This window comes from Dama dama, chromosome 5 (genome assembly GCF_033118175.1).
Source record: "Dama dama isolate Ldn47 chromosome 5, ASM3311817v1, whole genome shotgun sequence".
In the NCBI taxonomy this organism is placed as follows: domain Eukaryota; kingdom Metazoa; phylum Chordata; class Mammalia; order Artiodactyla; family Cervidae; genus Dama; species Dama dama.
This window is the reverse complement of record NC_083685.1, coordinates 68,974,488-68,990,689: the sequence shown is the minus strand read 5'-3', so window position 1 is coordinate 68,990,689 and position 16,202 is coordinate 68,974,488. Positions and strand designations below refer to the sequence as shown.

The following is a 16,202-nucleotide window of genomic DNA, read 5'->3' as shown; positions in this document are numbered from 1 at the left end:
GTATCCTTTAGAACCATGTTTTTCTCTGGATATATTCCAGGAGTAGAGTTGCGGGGTCATAGTGTAGCTCTATTTTTAGTTTCTTAAGAAACCTCCATACTGTTCTCCATAGTGGCTGTGCCAACTTCCATGCCCACCAAGAGTATAGGAACGTTCCCTTCTCTCCACACCTCTCCAGCATTTATTGTTTATGGATTTTTTGATGATAGCCATTCTGACTTGTGTGATATTTCTCTAATAATAAGTGATGTTGAACATCTTTGCATGTGGCTCTTGGTCATTAGTATGTCTTTGAAGAAATGTCTATTTAGGTCTTCTGTCCAGTTTTTGATTGGGTTGTTTGTTTTGATGATATAAAGCCTTATGAGCTATTTGTGGGTCACATCATTTGCCAATATTTTCTCCCAATCCATTGGTGGTCTTTTTATTTTGCTTATTGTTTTCTTATTGTTCAAAAGCTTTTGAGTTTAAGTAGGTCCCATTTGTTTATTTTTGTTTTTATTCCCATTTATTCTGGGAGATAGATTGAAAAAGATATTGCTGTGATTTATGTTAGAGAGTGTTCTGCCTATGTTTTCCTCTAGGAGTTTATTAGTGTCTAGTCTCACATTTAGGTCTTTTATCCATTTTGAACTTGTTTTTTTGTGTGGTTTAAAAGAATGACCTAGTTTCATTTTCTTACATGTAGCTGTCCAGTTTTCTCAGCACCATTTGTTAAAGAGACTGTCTTTCTGTGATTCTTTAGTTTTGCCTCCTTTGTCATAGATTAATTGACCACAGGTGCATGGGTTTATTTCCAGGCTTTCTATCCTATTCCATGATACCTTACTGCTTTGATGGCTATAGCTTTTATAGTCTGAAGTCAGGGAGCTTGATTCTTCCTGCTCCATTTTTCTTTCTCAAAATTGCTTTGGCTATTAGATGTCTTTTATGTCTCCATACAAATTTTAAGATTTTTTGTTTTAGTTCTGTGAGAAATGCGATTGGTAATTTGATAAGAATTGCATTGAATCTTGTAGATTACCTTGGGTAGGACAGTCATTTTGATGATATTGATTCTTCCAATCCACAAACATGGTATATCTTTCATTTGCTTGTGTCTTCTTCAATTTCTTTCATCAGCATCTTATAGTTTTCAGAGTACAGTCTTTTTTCTCATTAAATAGGTGTATTCCTTGGTATCTTATCCTTTTTGATGTAGTGGTTAATGAGATTGTTTCTTGAATTTTTCTTTCTGAACTTTCATTGTTAGTGTATAGAAATGCAAAAGATTTCTGTATATGAATTTTGTAGTCTACAATTTTACCAGATTCCTGGATGAGCTTTAGTAGTTTCCTGGTAGCATTTTTAGGATTTTCTATGTATAGTATTATGTCATCTGCAGACAGTGACAGTTTATCTTCTTCTTTTCCAACTTGTATTCCTTTATTTCTTCTTCTTCTCTGATTGTTGTAGCCAGGACTTCCAAAACCGTGTTGAATAAAGGTGGTGAGAGTGGACATCCTTATCTTGCCCCTGATCTTAGAGGAAACGCTTTCAGCTTTTCACAATTGAGCATGATGTTAGCTGCAGGTTTGCTGTATATGGGCTTTATTATGTTGAGGTATGTTCCTTGTATAACAACTTTCTGGAGAGCTTTCATCATAAATAGCTGTTGAATTTTATCAAAAACTTTCCCCACATCTATTGAGATGATCATATGGTTTTTATTCTTCAATTTGTTGATGTGGTATATCATACTGATTGATTTGCTGATATTGGAAAATCCTTGTATCTCTAGGATAAATTCTACTTGATCATGGTGCATGATCCTTTTAATGGACTGTGGATTCAGATTACTAATATTTGTTAAGGATTTTTGCATCTATGTTCATCAGTGATGTGTGTGTGTGCTTAGTTGCTCAGTTGTGTCTGACCCTTTGCAACCCCATGGACTGTCGCCCGCCAGGCTTCTCTGTCCATGGGGATTCTCTGGGCAAGAATACTGGAGTGGGTTGCCATGCCCTCCTTCAGGAGATATCCCCAACCTAGGGATCAAACCCAGGTCTGCTACATTCTAGGCATATTCTTTACAGTGATATTGGCCTGTAATTTTCTTTTTTGTGATATCTTTATCTGGTTTTGGTATAAGGGTGATGGTGGCCTCACAGAATGAGTTTGGGAATTGTTCTGCCTTTGCAGTTGTTCTGGAACATTTTCAGAAGTGAAAGGCTCTGGCTGTGAGCTGTGAATGACACCAGGATTCGTGGCCTCCAGAGGAGAGGGTTTGAATCCACAGGCAGTGATGAGACTTGATCACTCAAAACTTTTGTGTAGCAAAGTTTTATTAAGGTATAAAAGAGATAGAGAAAGCTTCTGATATAGACATCAGAAGGGGCAGAAAGAGTGCCCCCTTGTGAGCTCTTAGCAAAGCGTTATATACCTGTTGCTGCTGCTGCTGCTGCTAAGTCACTTCAGTCGTGTCCGACTCTGTGTGACCCCATAGACGGCAGCCCACCAGGCTCCCCCGTCCCTGGGATTCTCCAGGCAAGAACACTGGAGTGGGTTGCCATTTCCTTCTCCAATGCATGAGAGTGAAAAGTGAAAGTGAAGTCGCTCCGTCGTGTCTGACTCTTCACGACCCTGTGGACTGCAGCCTACCAGGCTCCTCCGTCCATGGTATTTTCCAGGCAAGAGTACTGGAGTGGGTTGCTATTGCCTTCTCCGATATACTTGTTAGCAAGCTGCTAACCAGATAACAGAAATGTCTCAAGACTGAGAGAGTTGCACAAGGCCCCCTCACCTGCAACATGCATTTTGAGATAGCACTGGCACAAGGGGAGTCATCCCTGGCCCTAAAACAATTGACATGAATCTTGAAGAAAGGCAGATTTCCAAGCAAATACATAGTTCATTAACATCGCTTAAGAAAAACATTTCAATGAGAAAAACGCATTGGTCAGCTCAAGGTTTGAGAAAAGTTAAGTTCAGGCAGAACCAGGTGTCATCATGACAGCACAGAATTAGAAGAGAAAAAAATGTCTGCCACTTGCAGTTTATTTCCTCCTGTTGCTTGGGGACCCCTGGCCTTCTTACATGATTGTTAATCCTCTTAGAAGGATACATAGTAAGTTTTCTCTAAATGTTTGATAGAATTCGACTGTGAAGCCAGCTGATCCTGGACTTTTGTTTATTGGAAAATTTTAAACCACAGTTTCAATTTCAGTGTTGTGATTAGTCTGTTCATGTTTTCTATTTCTTCCTGATTCAGTCTTGGGAGACTTTATCTTTCTAAGAATTTGTCCATTTCTTTCAGGGTGTCCATTTAATGGGCATACAGTTGCTGGTAGTAGCCTCTTATGATCCCTTGTATTTCTATGGTGTCAACTGTAACTTCTTTTTCTTTTCTAACTTTATTGATATGAGCCCTCTCCTTTTTTTCTTGAAGAGTCTGGCTAAAGGTTTATCAATCTTTTTTTATCTTTTCAAAGAACCAGCTTTAAGTTTCATAAATTTTTGTTATTATTTTTTGTCTCTGTTTCATTTATTTCTGCTCAGATCTTTATGATTTCTTTGCTTCTGCTAACTTAAGGTTTTATTTGTTCTTCTTTCTCTAGTTATTTTAGATGTAGGTTAAGTTGTTTCTTTGAGACTTTTCTTGTTTCCTGAGGTAAGATTGTACTGCAGTAAACTCCCCTCTTAGGACTGCTTTTGCTGCATTCCATAGGCTTTGAATCAGTGTGCTTTCACCTTCATTTGTCTCTAGGTATTTTTTTTTTATTTATTCAGTGATCCATTGGTTGTTTAGTAGAATATTCTTGAGCCCCAATTGTTTGTGTTTTTTTACTTTTTTTCCTATAGTTTATTTCTAATCTCATAGTGTTGTGATCAGAAAAGATGCTTGATATGATTGCAGTTTTCTTAAATTTTAAGGCTTGCTTTGTGGTCTAGCATGTGGTCAATCCTGGAGAATGTTCCATGTGCACTTGGAAAGAATCTGCTGCTTTTGGATGGAATGCTCTATAAATAACAATTAGGTCCATCTGGTATAATTTGTCATTTAAAGCCTGTGTTTTCTTATTGATTTTCTGTTTGGATGATCTGTCCATTGATGAAAATTGGGAGCTGACTTCTGTTACTATTATTGTGTTACTGTTAATTTCTCCCTTTATGGCTGTTATTATTTACCTTATATATTGTGCTCCTATGTTGTGTGCATGTATACTTAACAATTGTTAAATCTTAGATTGATCCCTTGATCATAATGTAGTGTCCTTCTTTGTCTCTTGTAACAGTTTTTGTTTTAAAGTCTATTTTCTCTACTATGAATATTGATTTTCCAGCTTTCATTTGATGTCCATTTACATGGAATACCTTCTTCCATCCCCTCATGTTCAGTCTGTATGTGTCCCTAGGCCTGAGGTAGGTCTTTTATAGAAAGCATATATAAAGATACTGTTCTTTAAATCCACCCAACCAGTCTATGTCTTCTGGTTGGTGCATTTGCTACATTTATATTTAAGGTAATTATTGAGATGTGTATTCTTATTGCCATTTGCTTAATGTTTTGGATTTGTTTTTGTTGGTCTTTTTTCTTCTCTTCCTCTTTTGTTCTCATCTCTTGTGGTTTGATTGCATCTTTATTTTTGTGTTTGCATTGCTTTTTCTTTTGTGTGTGTATATCTATTGTAGCTTTGGGGTTTCCTATTCCCATGAGGTTTTGATATAATAGTTTGATTGTGTAGAACCTCTGTCCATAGTTCTTCAGGCACTCTGTATATCAAATCTAATCCCTTCAATCTATTTGTTACTTCCACTGTATTATCATAAGGGATTTGATTTAGGTCATACCTGAATGGTCTAGTGGTTTTCCCTACTTTCTTCAATTTAAGTCTGAATTTTGCAATAAGGAGTTCATGATCTGAGCCACAGTCAACTCCCAGTCTTGTTTTTGCTGACTGTATAGAGCTTCTCCATCTTCATCTCCAAAGAATATAATCAATCTGATTTCAGTATTGACCATCTGGTGAAGTCCAAGTATAAAGTCATCTCATGCTATGACCATTGTGTTCTCTTGGCAAAATTCTGTTAGCCTTTCCCCTGCTTCATTTTGTACTCCAAGGCTAAACTTGCCTGTTACTCCAGGTATTTCTTGATTTCTTACTTTTGCATTCCAGTCCTCTATGATGAAAAGGACATCTTTTTTTTTTTTTTTTTTGGTGTTAGTTCTAGAAGGTCTTGTCGGTCATCATAGAACTGTTCAACATGGAAACAGTCAGAGTTCCAAAGAATAGCAAGGAGAGATAAGAAAGTCTCCCTCAGTGACCAAGAAAATAAATAGAGGAAAACCATAGAATGGGAAAGACTAGAGATCTCTTCAGGCAAATTAGAGATACCAAGGGAATATTTCATGCACAGATGGGCACAATAAAGGGCAGAAATGGTATGGACCTAACAGAAGCAGAAGATATTAAGAAAAGGTGACAAGAATACACCAAAGAGCTATACAAAAAAGATCTTCATGACCCAGATAACCATGATGGTGTGATTACTCACCTAGAGCCAGACATCCTGGAATGTGAAGTCAAGTGGGCCTTAGGAAGCATCACTACAAACAAAGCTACTGGAGGTGATGGAATTCCAGTTGAGCTATTTCAAACCCTCAAAGATGATGCTGTGAGAGTGCTGCACTCAATATGCCAACAAAATTGGAAAATTCAGCAGTGGCCACAGGACTGGAAAAGGTCAATTTTCCTTCCAATCCCAAAGAAAGGCAATGCCAAAGAATGTTTAAACTACCATGCAATTGTTCTCTTTTCACACACTAGCAAAGTAATGCTCAAAATTCTCCAAGCTAGGTTTCAACAGTACGTGAACTGAGAACTTCCAGATGTTGAAGCTGGATTTAGAAAAGGCAGAGGAACCAGAGATCAAATTGCCAACATTCTTTGGACCATTCTGCTTTATTGATTACACCAAAGCCTTTGACTGTGTGGATCACAACAAACTGTGGAAAATTCGGAAAGAGATGGGAATGCCAGGCCACTTTACCAGCCTCCTGAGGAATTTGTGTGCCAGTCACGAAGCAACAGTTAAAACGGGACATGGAACAACAGACTGGCTCCAAATTGGGAAAGGAATATTTCAAGGCTGTATATTATCATCCTGCTTACTTAACTTGTATGCAGAGTGCATCATGTGAAATGCTGGGCTGGATGAAGCACACCCTGGAATCAAAGATTCTGGGAGAAATATCAGTAGCCTCAGATATGCAGGTGACACCAATCTTATGGTAGAAAACAAGAGGAACTAAAGAGCCTCTTGATGAAAATGAAAGAGGAGCAAGAAAAAAGCTGGCTTGAAACTCAACATTCAAAAACAAACATCATGGCATCTGGTCCCATCACTTCATGACAAATAGGGAAACAATGGAAACAGTGAGAGACTTTATTTTCTTGGGCTCCAAAATCACTGCAGATGGTGACTGCAGCCATGAAATTGAAAGATGCTTGCTCCTTTGAAGAAAAACTATGACAAACCTAGACAGCATATTAAAAAACAAAGACATTAGTCCCAACAAAGGTCCATCTAGTCAAAGCTATGGTTTTCCCAGTAGTCATGTATAGATGTGAGAATTGAACCATAAAGAAAGCTGAGTGCCAAAAAATTGATGCTTTTGAACTGTGGCACTGTAGAAGACTCTTGAGAGTCCCTTGGACTGCAAGATCAAACCAGTCAAACGTTAAGGAAATCAGTCCTGAATATTCTTTGGAAAGACTGATGCTGAAGCTAAAGCTCCAATACTTTGGCCAATTGATGAGAAGAGCCGACACATTGGAAAAGACCCTGATCCTGGGAAAGATTGAAGACAGGTGGAGAAGAGGATGACAGAGGATGAGATGGTTGGATGGCATCATCAACTCAATGGACATGAGCTTGAGCATGTTCTGAAGGACAAGGAAGCCTGGTGTGCTGCAGACCATGAAGTCACAAAGAGTCAGACACGACAGAGTGGACTGAGCTGAACTGAATGTGTAGAATTATTTTTTCTTAGAACTCCTATTCTCTTTTCTGCCTAGAGGAGTCCTTTAGCATTTGTTGTAAAACTGGTCTGGTGATGCTGGATTCTCTTAGCTTTTAGTTGTGTAAAGCTTTTTATGTCTCCCATCAAATCTGAATGAGATTCTCACTGGGTAGAGTTTTCTTGGTTATATATTCTGCCCTTTCACACCTTTACATATATCATGACACTCCCTTCAGCTTGCATCGTTTCTGCTGAGAAATTAGCTGATGGCCTTATGAGAGTTTCCTTGTGAATTATTTTTCATTTTTCCCTTGTTACTTTTAATATTTTTTCTTTGTCTTTAGTTTTTGTCAATTTGATTAGTATGTGTCTAGGTATGTTTCTCCTTGTGTTTATCCTGCGTGGGATTCTCTGTGCTTACTGGACTTGGTTGACTGTTTCCTTTTCCATATTAGGGAAGTTTTCAGCTATCATGACTTCAAATATTTTCTCATGTCCCCTCTCTCTCTTCTTCTTCTGGGACCCCTATAATGTGAATGTTGGTGCATTTAATGTTGTCCCAGAGGTCTCTTAAGCTATCTTCATTTCTTTTAATTCTTTTTTCTTTATTCTGTTCTTCAGTGTGATTTCCACCATTCTTTCTTCCAGGTCACTTATCTGCTAATTTGTCTCAGTTATTCTGCTATTGATTCCTTCTAGTAAATTTTTCATTTCAGTTATAGTATTGTTCATCTCTGTTTGTTCTTTAGTTCTTCTAGGTCTTTGTTAACCTTTTCTTGCATCTTCTCAGTCTTTGCCTCCATTCATTTTCTGAGATCCTGGATCATGTTCACTATAATTATTCTGAATTTTCTTTTTTTTGGACTTTTGCCTATCTCCACTTCATTTAGTTGTTTTTCTGGGGATTTTATCTTGTTCCTTCATCTAGGACATAATCCTCTGCATTTTCATTTTGTCTAACTTTCTGTGATTGTTGCTTTAATTTTGCAGGCTCTAGGATTGTAGCTCTTCTTGCTTCTGCTATCTCTCTCTTCATTTTCTTATAAGGGCAGTAGTCCTTCTGGGTTATGACCTCATTTAACCTTAATTACCTCCTTAAGGGTCATATCTCCAGATACAGTTACATTCAAACTTAGGATTTAGACTTATGATTTTGGAGGTCAAAATTCAGTGTACAGTAAGTGGGAAACTGGGAAGAGAGAACTCAAAAGATGGAAGGGAAATGTTAAGTATTTTATGTTTAGATTAGATTTCTTAGATATCAATTGTGGAGGGCAAAGAAATTATAATCTTTGTGTAATAACTTAGTAACTGTATAACTTTTTTTTACACTGTATGTTATTTGCCTTCTCTTTGGTATGATAGAAAAAGTATCTATATTATTTATTTTTGGGCTTTTAGGTGAGCCTGAATTTAAATACATTGGGAATATGCATGGCAATGAAGCTGTTGGACGGGAGCTGCTCATTTTTCTGGCCCAGTACCTGTGCAATGAGTACCAAAAAGGGAATGAGACAATTGTCCAGCTGATCCACAACACCCGAATCCACATCATGCCCTCCCTGAACCCTGATGGCTTTGAAAAGGCAGCATCTCAGGTGGGTGTGGGTCAGATCACAGCAGAGCATGAATTTTTTTTTTATGATTTTTTTTAAAGGTTTGTACGTATATAATTACAGACAAGGAATATATGCTCACATGAAGCTTACAGAGAGTGAAGGGCTGGGTATAAGTGATATGGTATTCAATTTCTGGGTAAGAAAAATGTTTAGAAGGTAAGGAATGGTGGGTGAGGGTTTCTTCCACAGAAATTTCAAATGAGAAATTTTATAAGTCAATATTTAATTATTTTGTTATTGTTGTTAAATGAATCATATTTATTCATTCATGTTTGTCACTAGGTAACTTTCTTTCTAGAAAGCCAGAAGATTGACAGTTATCTATTCCCATGTATTGAAGAGCGAGGCCATTGCTGTTTCTAAATGAGATGATATCATATTGCCATCTACTGAAATCAAGAAATAAGGATTTTTGGCTAGATAATGTTTTATGGATGCTTAATCCTTTTCTTATCTATTGATATACATGATCCATAAAGTAGAAAACAAACAAATAAACAGAACAAAACCTTCCCACCATAAATAAAAAACTAGTTTAGTAAATTTTAACTGTTAGAGACACTGGGTAGTAATTATGTTCTCATAATTAAGTTTGCTCCCTTTTTGTTTGGACAGGGATGGAGGACATTTTATTTGTTGTTTTCTGCAGTTTGAAATAATTTTCGTGTTTAATGGGAACATATTAAAGTATATATTCAGTATGTTAATCTATAGCTAAGAATTTGTTTTGTACAATAAAAATAAAAGATCCAATTACCGTTTGACCTTGTAAGAAACCCAAACAGTGAATTTCTATAAGTATAGTGTTGATATAATTTCTAAAGTTATGAAGAGAAAAATTCTAGTATATTCTAGTACCTAGAGAATTAAATTATTGACTATTTTAAAGTGATATTCAGGACTGTCAGGATGGATAAAAAACTGTCATTGCTATCTTTTGTCTTATAGATTTTGATTCCTCACTTTCTAAGCTATCTGACCTTGCATGACTTTAAGAATATGTACATTATCTCTGTATTAGAGATTTAGTATTAATAGTAAAACAAAAAATAGAATGTAACTGAGTATGCTAGAAATTTATTGAGTTCCTGGATTATATCATTTGTGAAATGAAGTGTTTAGAATTAAGCAGAAAATTTTCAATTTACAAAGTTGAAACAAAAGTTACAGAGCTCACATTTTTTCGTTAAGACTATTAGAGAGAGGTAATATGTAAATAATTCACGTTAAACTCATTTTAAATGCCTAACCTTCTTTAGGAATTTATTCTTTCCAATATTTGTGAGTAGATTGCTGTGGTTTTCAAAGACAGTGAGTATTTTGCTTAAACCAAGTAAACAGTATTGTGCTGTGAGACATGCCATCTACATTAATAGCTAACATATATGCAGTTTGGTGTTGAATATCTTGTATATATAATTAACATTTAAAATATTGTTCATTGAGAATGTTTTCAAAATATCCATAACAAATGCTTTAAACCTGATACTTTCATGCGTGTATCAGTTAGATAGTGAAATGCTGGAGGAGGATATTGTTGAAATGAATAGTCTTATAAATTATTTTAAAAGCCATTAATGAAGACTTTAAATAGATGATAACATTAACAAAAAATAACTGATGATTTTCCTCTGATTTTTTTCTAGCTTGGTGAGCTGAAGGACTGGTTTGTGGGTCGAAGCAATGCCCAGGGAATAGATCTGAATCGGAACTTTCCTGACCTAGACAGAATAGTTTATGTTAATGAGAAAGAAGGTGGTCCAAATAATCATCTGTTGAAAAATCTGAAGAAAATTGTGGATCAAAACACAAAGGTAGAGAACATGTATGGTTTTCTTGGGTTCTGTCCTCCAGCCTAAGGAAATACATCTATTATCTTCATAACAATGAGGGATGCAGAAGTGTCATGAATGCTTGTATGGGATACTTCCCTGAGGCTGTGAAAGTCAAGGCTGGGAGCCTGGGGCCTGGAAACTAGTCCTGCCACTAGAATTGGTCATAAATTTATGGCATAGAATGTAATGGTAGGGGCAGGAGGGAGGAACCCAGGTGTCTAGAAAGTATTTTTGGCCTATTTAAGGGCCCTTTATCAACACATTTGATTCACTTCTTCTATAGCATTTTACACTGTTGACTTTTTCTTCTTTTCCAGAACTTTCTCCTGCTTTGTAGAACTCTACTTTCTTCTACCTCTTCTAGTACCTTTTAAATCACTTCTGAGTTTCTTTCCCTGCTTCTTCTGCCTTGGCTTAAACACTGGCCTTTAGGGTCCCATCTGCTACCGTTATTTCTCTCCCTGGGTTTTCATCCTCTTCTGTACCTTTCGTGTGTTGTTGATTATACCTGAGATTATATCTGAGATTCTCCCAGATCTCTTTACTTACTCACTCAGTCCCTTTATCTGGTGACATCTAGGGCCTCAAACTTAGCATGGTCAGAAATAAATATTTTCCTAAGAAAACACTATTCTCTCATTTACTCCATCATCAAAACCTTGAATTTTCTGTCTGTCACCACTCCCCACACAATGTTACCAGATCTCGGTGACACTCTCAGCCTCTCTCTTCTCTGAAAACTCAGGCCCTATGGTCTTCTGTTCTGATGAGGAAAGTAGCCCCATCCTTGTTTTGGGTTCAGCCTTTCTCAACTCCTTTCAGTCTTCTCAAATTCCTCCGGAGTGATCTTCATACAGAAAAAAATGCTTAAAATAAATTGCTTAAAACCTCGAAATTTATCAGGTCTCCATTGCTCCAAAGAACAAAGTAAAAACTCAAAATGTGAGACCACTGTGATGGTTTAGTGTGAAGATTCTGGAGGCAGCCACCTTGGTTCAAATGTTGGTTCTCTCCTTGCCGTATGAGTTTTGCAAAGTTATTTAACCGCTGTGTGCTTCCTTGTCTTCATCTGAAATATGGAGATGATTATAGTGTCTATTGCATAGAGTGGTTATGAGGATTGAGTGAGTTAGTATATTTGAAGTGCTTGAGGTCAGGATCTAGAATTCTCACTCCTGTGTCAGCGTTGTTTCTCAGTGCTTTATTATGGCCCATAGGGTCAAATGGACACACACACACCCACTAAACATTGAGTCTTAAGCTTATACTGTTTGAACACTGTGTTTAGTTCCATGGAGAGGAAGTGAGCCCATTATGGAGGAATGGTGAGGACTGCTCATGGCAGCCCCTACTGCCTCTTGTGTCTTTCCTGGCAATTCCACTCTTACTTATCAACTTCTAGTACCTTTCTAAGTGAGAGATTGGAAGGGACAGTGTCTCCATTTTATTATAGCTCCAGGACCATTCAAATTTCCCTTGGCCCCTAGTAGCTGCCAGTTCAGCCACTCCTTAATCTGGCTTTGATATGCCATGTGCTCCTTAAGTGTACCATCTTCTAATAACTTGATGTCTTCATACATGTGCTTATTCCAGCTGTTCACAGTGCTTTTCACTTTCCTTCCATATCACCTCCTCTGTGAAGCCTTTCTCTGCTCTTCCAGACATTCTGTTAAGCCTGCTTTTATGTTCTTTATATATACTTCCAGCCTGGTGCTTATAGTTACATAGAACTTTGTATATGTCGTATTATTATGTGTTTATATAGCTGTTTTTCTTTTTGATTTTAGATTTCAGTCCCTTGAATACAGGAATTATAATTCTTATTTGAATCTAACACATAGTAGGCTTGAAGCCTATTATGAATGAGTTCAATCAAGCCTGGCAAGCATATTACAACATCTGAAAACCAGCTGCTGGAGTTCCAGACATGCATTCAGCACATGGCTGGGACACTGTTAGATCCAGGAGAGAGGGAGTCTCAGATTATTGGTCTAAAATTCTTAAAAATTTTCCTGTCTATATTTAGAATTCATCCCAGAAACCTGGGCTGAGTCTATAAATGGGGATCAGTCTGTGAAAGGGCTGCCTGGGGCCAAGGATTTTGGCAGAACTTGATAAATGGGTGACTTAAACATTGTTGCTTTTGAGTCACAGATCTTCATTTTTTCTCCTCCTAAACCACCTTTTCTGGGAGAAGGGAGGACTGGAAAAGAAAAGGGCAGGGGTTATCAGAAGGGAAAAGAGGATAGTCTTGTGTGCTGTGGCATAAGACAGAAATGAAAAATTGTTCTGAAATCTTAGTGTGGCTATCTTCCCAGATTTTCCTCATTGCCCATGCTGTCTGTTACAACTAAGAAATGAGAGCATCTCCTTCTGTGAGAGCACCAAAATCACAACTAGCTGTTGAACGACCATCAATAGGAGGACACTGGAACCCACCACAAAAATGATACTCCACATCTAAAGACAAAGAAGAAATCACAGAGAAATATGATAGGAGGGGTGCAATCATGATAAAATCAAATTCCATACCTGCAAACTGGAGAACAATAATACCAAAGAAGTTCTCTCACTGTTGTGAAGATTCTGAACCCTACATCAGACTTCCCTGCCTGGGGATCCCAGGGGGAATTCCCAGGGAACTTGACCTTGCAGGCCAGTAGGATTTGACTATAGGACTTCCACAAGACTGGGGGAAACAGAGACTCCATTCTTGGAGGGCACAAATAAAAATCTTATGCACACCAAGACCTAGAGGAAAGGAACAGTGACCCCACAGAAGACTGAACCAAAATGAAGGGTTTCCTGTTAAGGTGTGGGTCAGCAGGGCTCACCACAGGGACTGGGACACTGGCAGCAGTAGTCTGGGAAGGTGCTCTTTGATGAAAGCCCTCTTGGAGGTTACCATTAACTCTACCATAGAGCCCATAGACAGAGCTGGGTGCTCAGGCCAAACAACTACCAGGGAGGGAGTGCAACCCCACCCATCAGCAGATAATGGGATTAAAGCTTTACTGAGCAAGGCCCTGCCCACCAGAGCAAGAACCAGTTTTTCCCACTGCCAGTCCCTCCCATCAGGAAGCTTACACAAGCCTCGTAGCCTCTTGCATCAGAGGGCAGGCAGAAGAAGCAAGAAGAACTGCAGTCCCATAGCAGCTAAAACAAAAACCATATTACAAAAAGCTAGTCATGATGAAAAAGCAGAAAGTTATGTCCCAGGTGAAGGGACAAGATAAAACCCCAGAAAAACAACTAAATGAAGTGGGGACAGGTAACCTTCCAGAAAAAACAATTCAGAGTTATGATAGTGAAGATGATCTAGGATCTTGGGGAAAGAATGGAGAAGATGTGAAGGAATCAATAGCAGAATAACTGAGGCAGAAGGATAAATGACTTGGAGGACAGAATGGTGGAAATCACTGCCACAGAACAGAATATAGAAAAAAGAATGAAAATAAATAAAGACCCCCTGAGAGACCTCTGGGATAATATTAAATGCATCAACATTTGCATTATAGAAGTCCCAGAAGGAGAAGAGAGAAAGGTCCTGAGAAAATATTTGAAGACATAATAACTGAAAACTTCCCTACCATAGGAAAGGAACTAGTTAACTAAGTCCAGGAAACACAGAGAGCCCCAGGCAGGATAAACCCATGGAGACACACATCAAGGCACATAGTGATCAAATTGACAAAAATTAAAGACAAAGATAAAATATTGAAAGCAACAAGGGAAAAACAACAAATAACATAAAGGAACTCCCATCAGGCTGATTTCTCAACAGAACTCTACAAGCCAGAGGGAATGGCATGATGCATTTAAAGTGATGAAAGGGAAGAACCTACAACCAAGAATACTCTAAGCAAAACTCTCCTTCAGAGTTGATGGAGAAATCAAAAGCTTTCCGGACAAGCAAAGGTTAAGAGAACTCAGCACCACCAGACCAGCTTGAAAACAAATGCCAAAGGAACTTCTCCAGGCAGGAAACACAAGAGAAGGAAAAGACCTACAGAAAATAAACCCCCCAAAATTAAGAAAATGGTATCATGCATATCAATAATTACTTTAAATGTAAATGGATTAAACACACCAACTAAAAAACATAGATTGATTGGGTGGATGAAAACATGTGCATGTATGCACTTCCACTTACTACATCACTCTATTTGACCCCCCAAATTGTATGTAATTATTTTACATTGTTAAGTGAATCATGTAACTATCATGGCTTGCAATTGTAATTATCTTTTACTTTTTGTCTATTGCTTATGAAAACTGATAAACATCTTTTACTATTGTATAGAAAAAAAGAAACTAAGCAATGAGAAAAAGAATTCATGTTACCAACCATTGAACAATCATGAAATAAACTCATGTTGACAGGATATTAGATCAACAGTTTTAGTGAAAATGCTGTCATTTTCAGCCAGCACTGCATCCTCTTCCCCAATGGAACCTATATAATATTTCTATAAGATTTATATTATTTACATATATCTAGTTTAAGCAATACTTTAAAAAAGATGCCTGTTCATGACAATTTAAAAAAAAAATTAGAGCTTTTATTTTAAAAAGTCTCAATGCCAATACCTTTCCTGGGTATTATAAAGGTAATAAAAAGAGAAATATATAAAAATTAAGTTTTGAACTCTTTTCTGGAACAGAAGCAAGATTTGTTTATATTTTACTAAATCTTCAGTAAATCTGCTTAAATCATGGGATGATATTGCCCATGTCTGCCTCATCTCCTTTTTCCATCTTTGCCAATTAGGCTTAGACAGTGTTTTGACATGGCCCAGTACAAGATACATAATAGGCATTTCATTCATGTAATTACATATCACCCCTTTCTCACTTCCCTCTTCTTAGCCTTTTAGTGCTATGTAGGTATGTTAAGTTCAGTTCAGTCGCTCAGTCGTGTCCAACTCTTTGCAACCTCATGGCATGAAGCACGCCAGCCTCTCGTCCATCACCAACTACCAGAGTTTACTCAAACTCATGTCCACTGAGTCAGTGATGCCATCCAACCATCTCATCCACTGTCGTGCCCTTCTCCTACTGCCTTCAATCTTTCCCAGCATCAGGGTCTTTTCAAATGAGTCAGCTCTTCCCATCAGGTGGCCAAAGTATTGGAGTTTCAGCTTCAACATCAGTCCTTCCAATGAACATTCAGGACTGATTTCCTTTAGGATGGACTGGTTGGATCTCCTTGCAGTCCAAGGGACTCTCAGGAGTCTTCTCCAACACCAGAGTTCAAAAGCATCAGTTCTTCAGTGCTCAGCTTTCTTTATAGTCCAACTCTCACATCCCTACATGACTACTGGAAAAACCATAGTCTTGCCCAGACAGATCTTTGGTGGCAAAGTAATGTCTCTGCTTTTTAATATGCTGTCTGGGTTGGTCATAACTTTCCTTCCAAGGAGTAAGCATCTTTAAATTTCATGGCTGTGGTCAACATCTGCAGTGATTTTGGAGTCCCCCAAAATAAAGTCTGCCACTGTTTCCACTGTTTCCTCAACATTTTGCCATGAAGTTATGGGACCACATGCCATGATCTTTGTTTTCTGGATGTTGAGCTTTAAGCCAACTTTTTCACTCTTCTCTTTCACATCCATCAAGAGGCTCTTTAGTTCTTCTTCACTTTCTGCCATAAGGATGATGTCATCTGCATATCTGAGGTTAATGATATTTCTCCCGGCAATCTTGATTCCAGTCTGTGCTTCATCCAGCCCAGCGTTTCTCATG

At 37.9% G+C, this 16,202-nt stretch overlaps 1 protein-coding gene across 1 annotated transcript in view; it reads left to right on the top strand.

Moving 5' to 3' along the window:
* CPE (carboxypeptidase E) overlaps positions 1 to 16,202 on the top strand; it is a 153,640-nt gene that overhangs the window by 87,704 nt on the left and 49,734 nt on the right. Inside the window, exons 2-3 of the mRNA XM_061140923.1 lie at positions 8,405 to 8,601; positions 10,269 to 10,436. Coding sequence (XP_060996906.1) covers positions 8,405 to 8,601; positions 10,269 to 10,436 — 365 coding nt within the window. The remainder of the gene's footprint in view (positions 1 to 8,404; positions 8,602 to 10,268; positions 10,437 to 16,202) is intronic.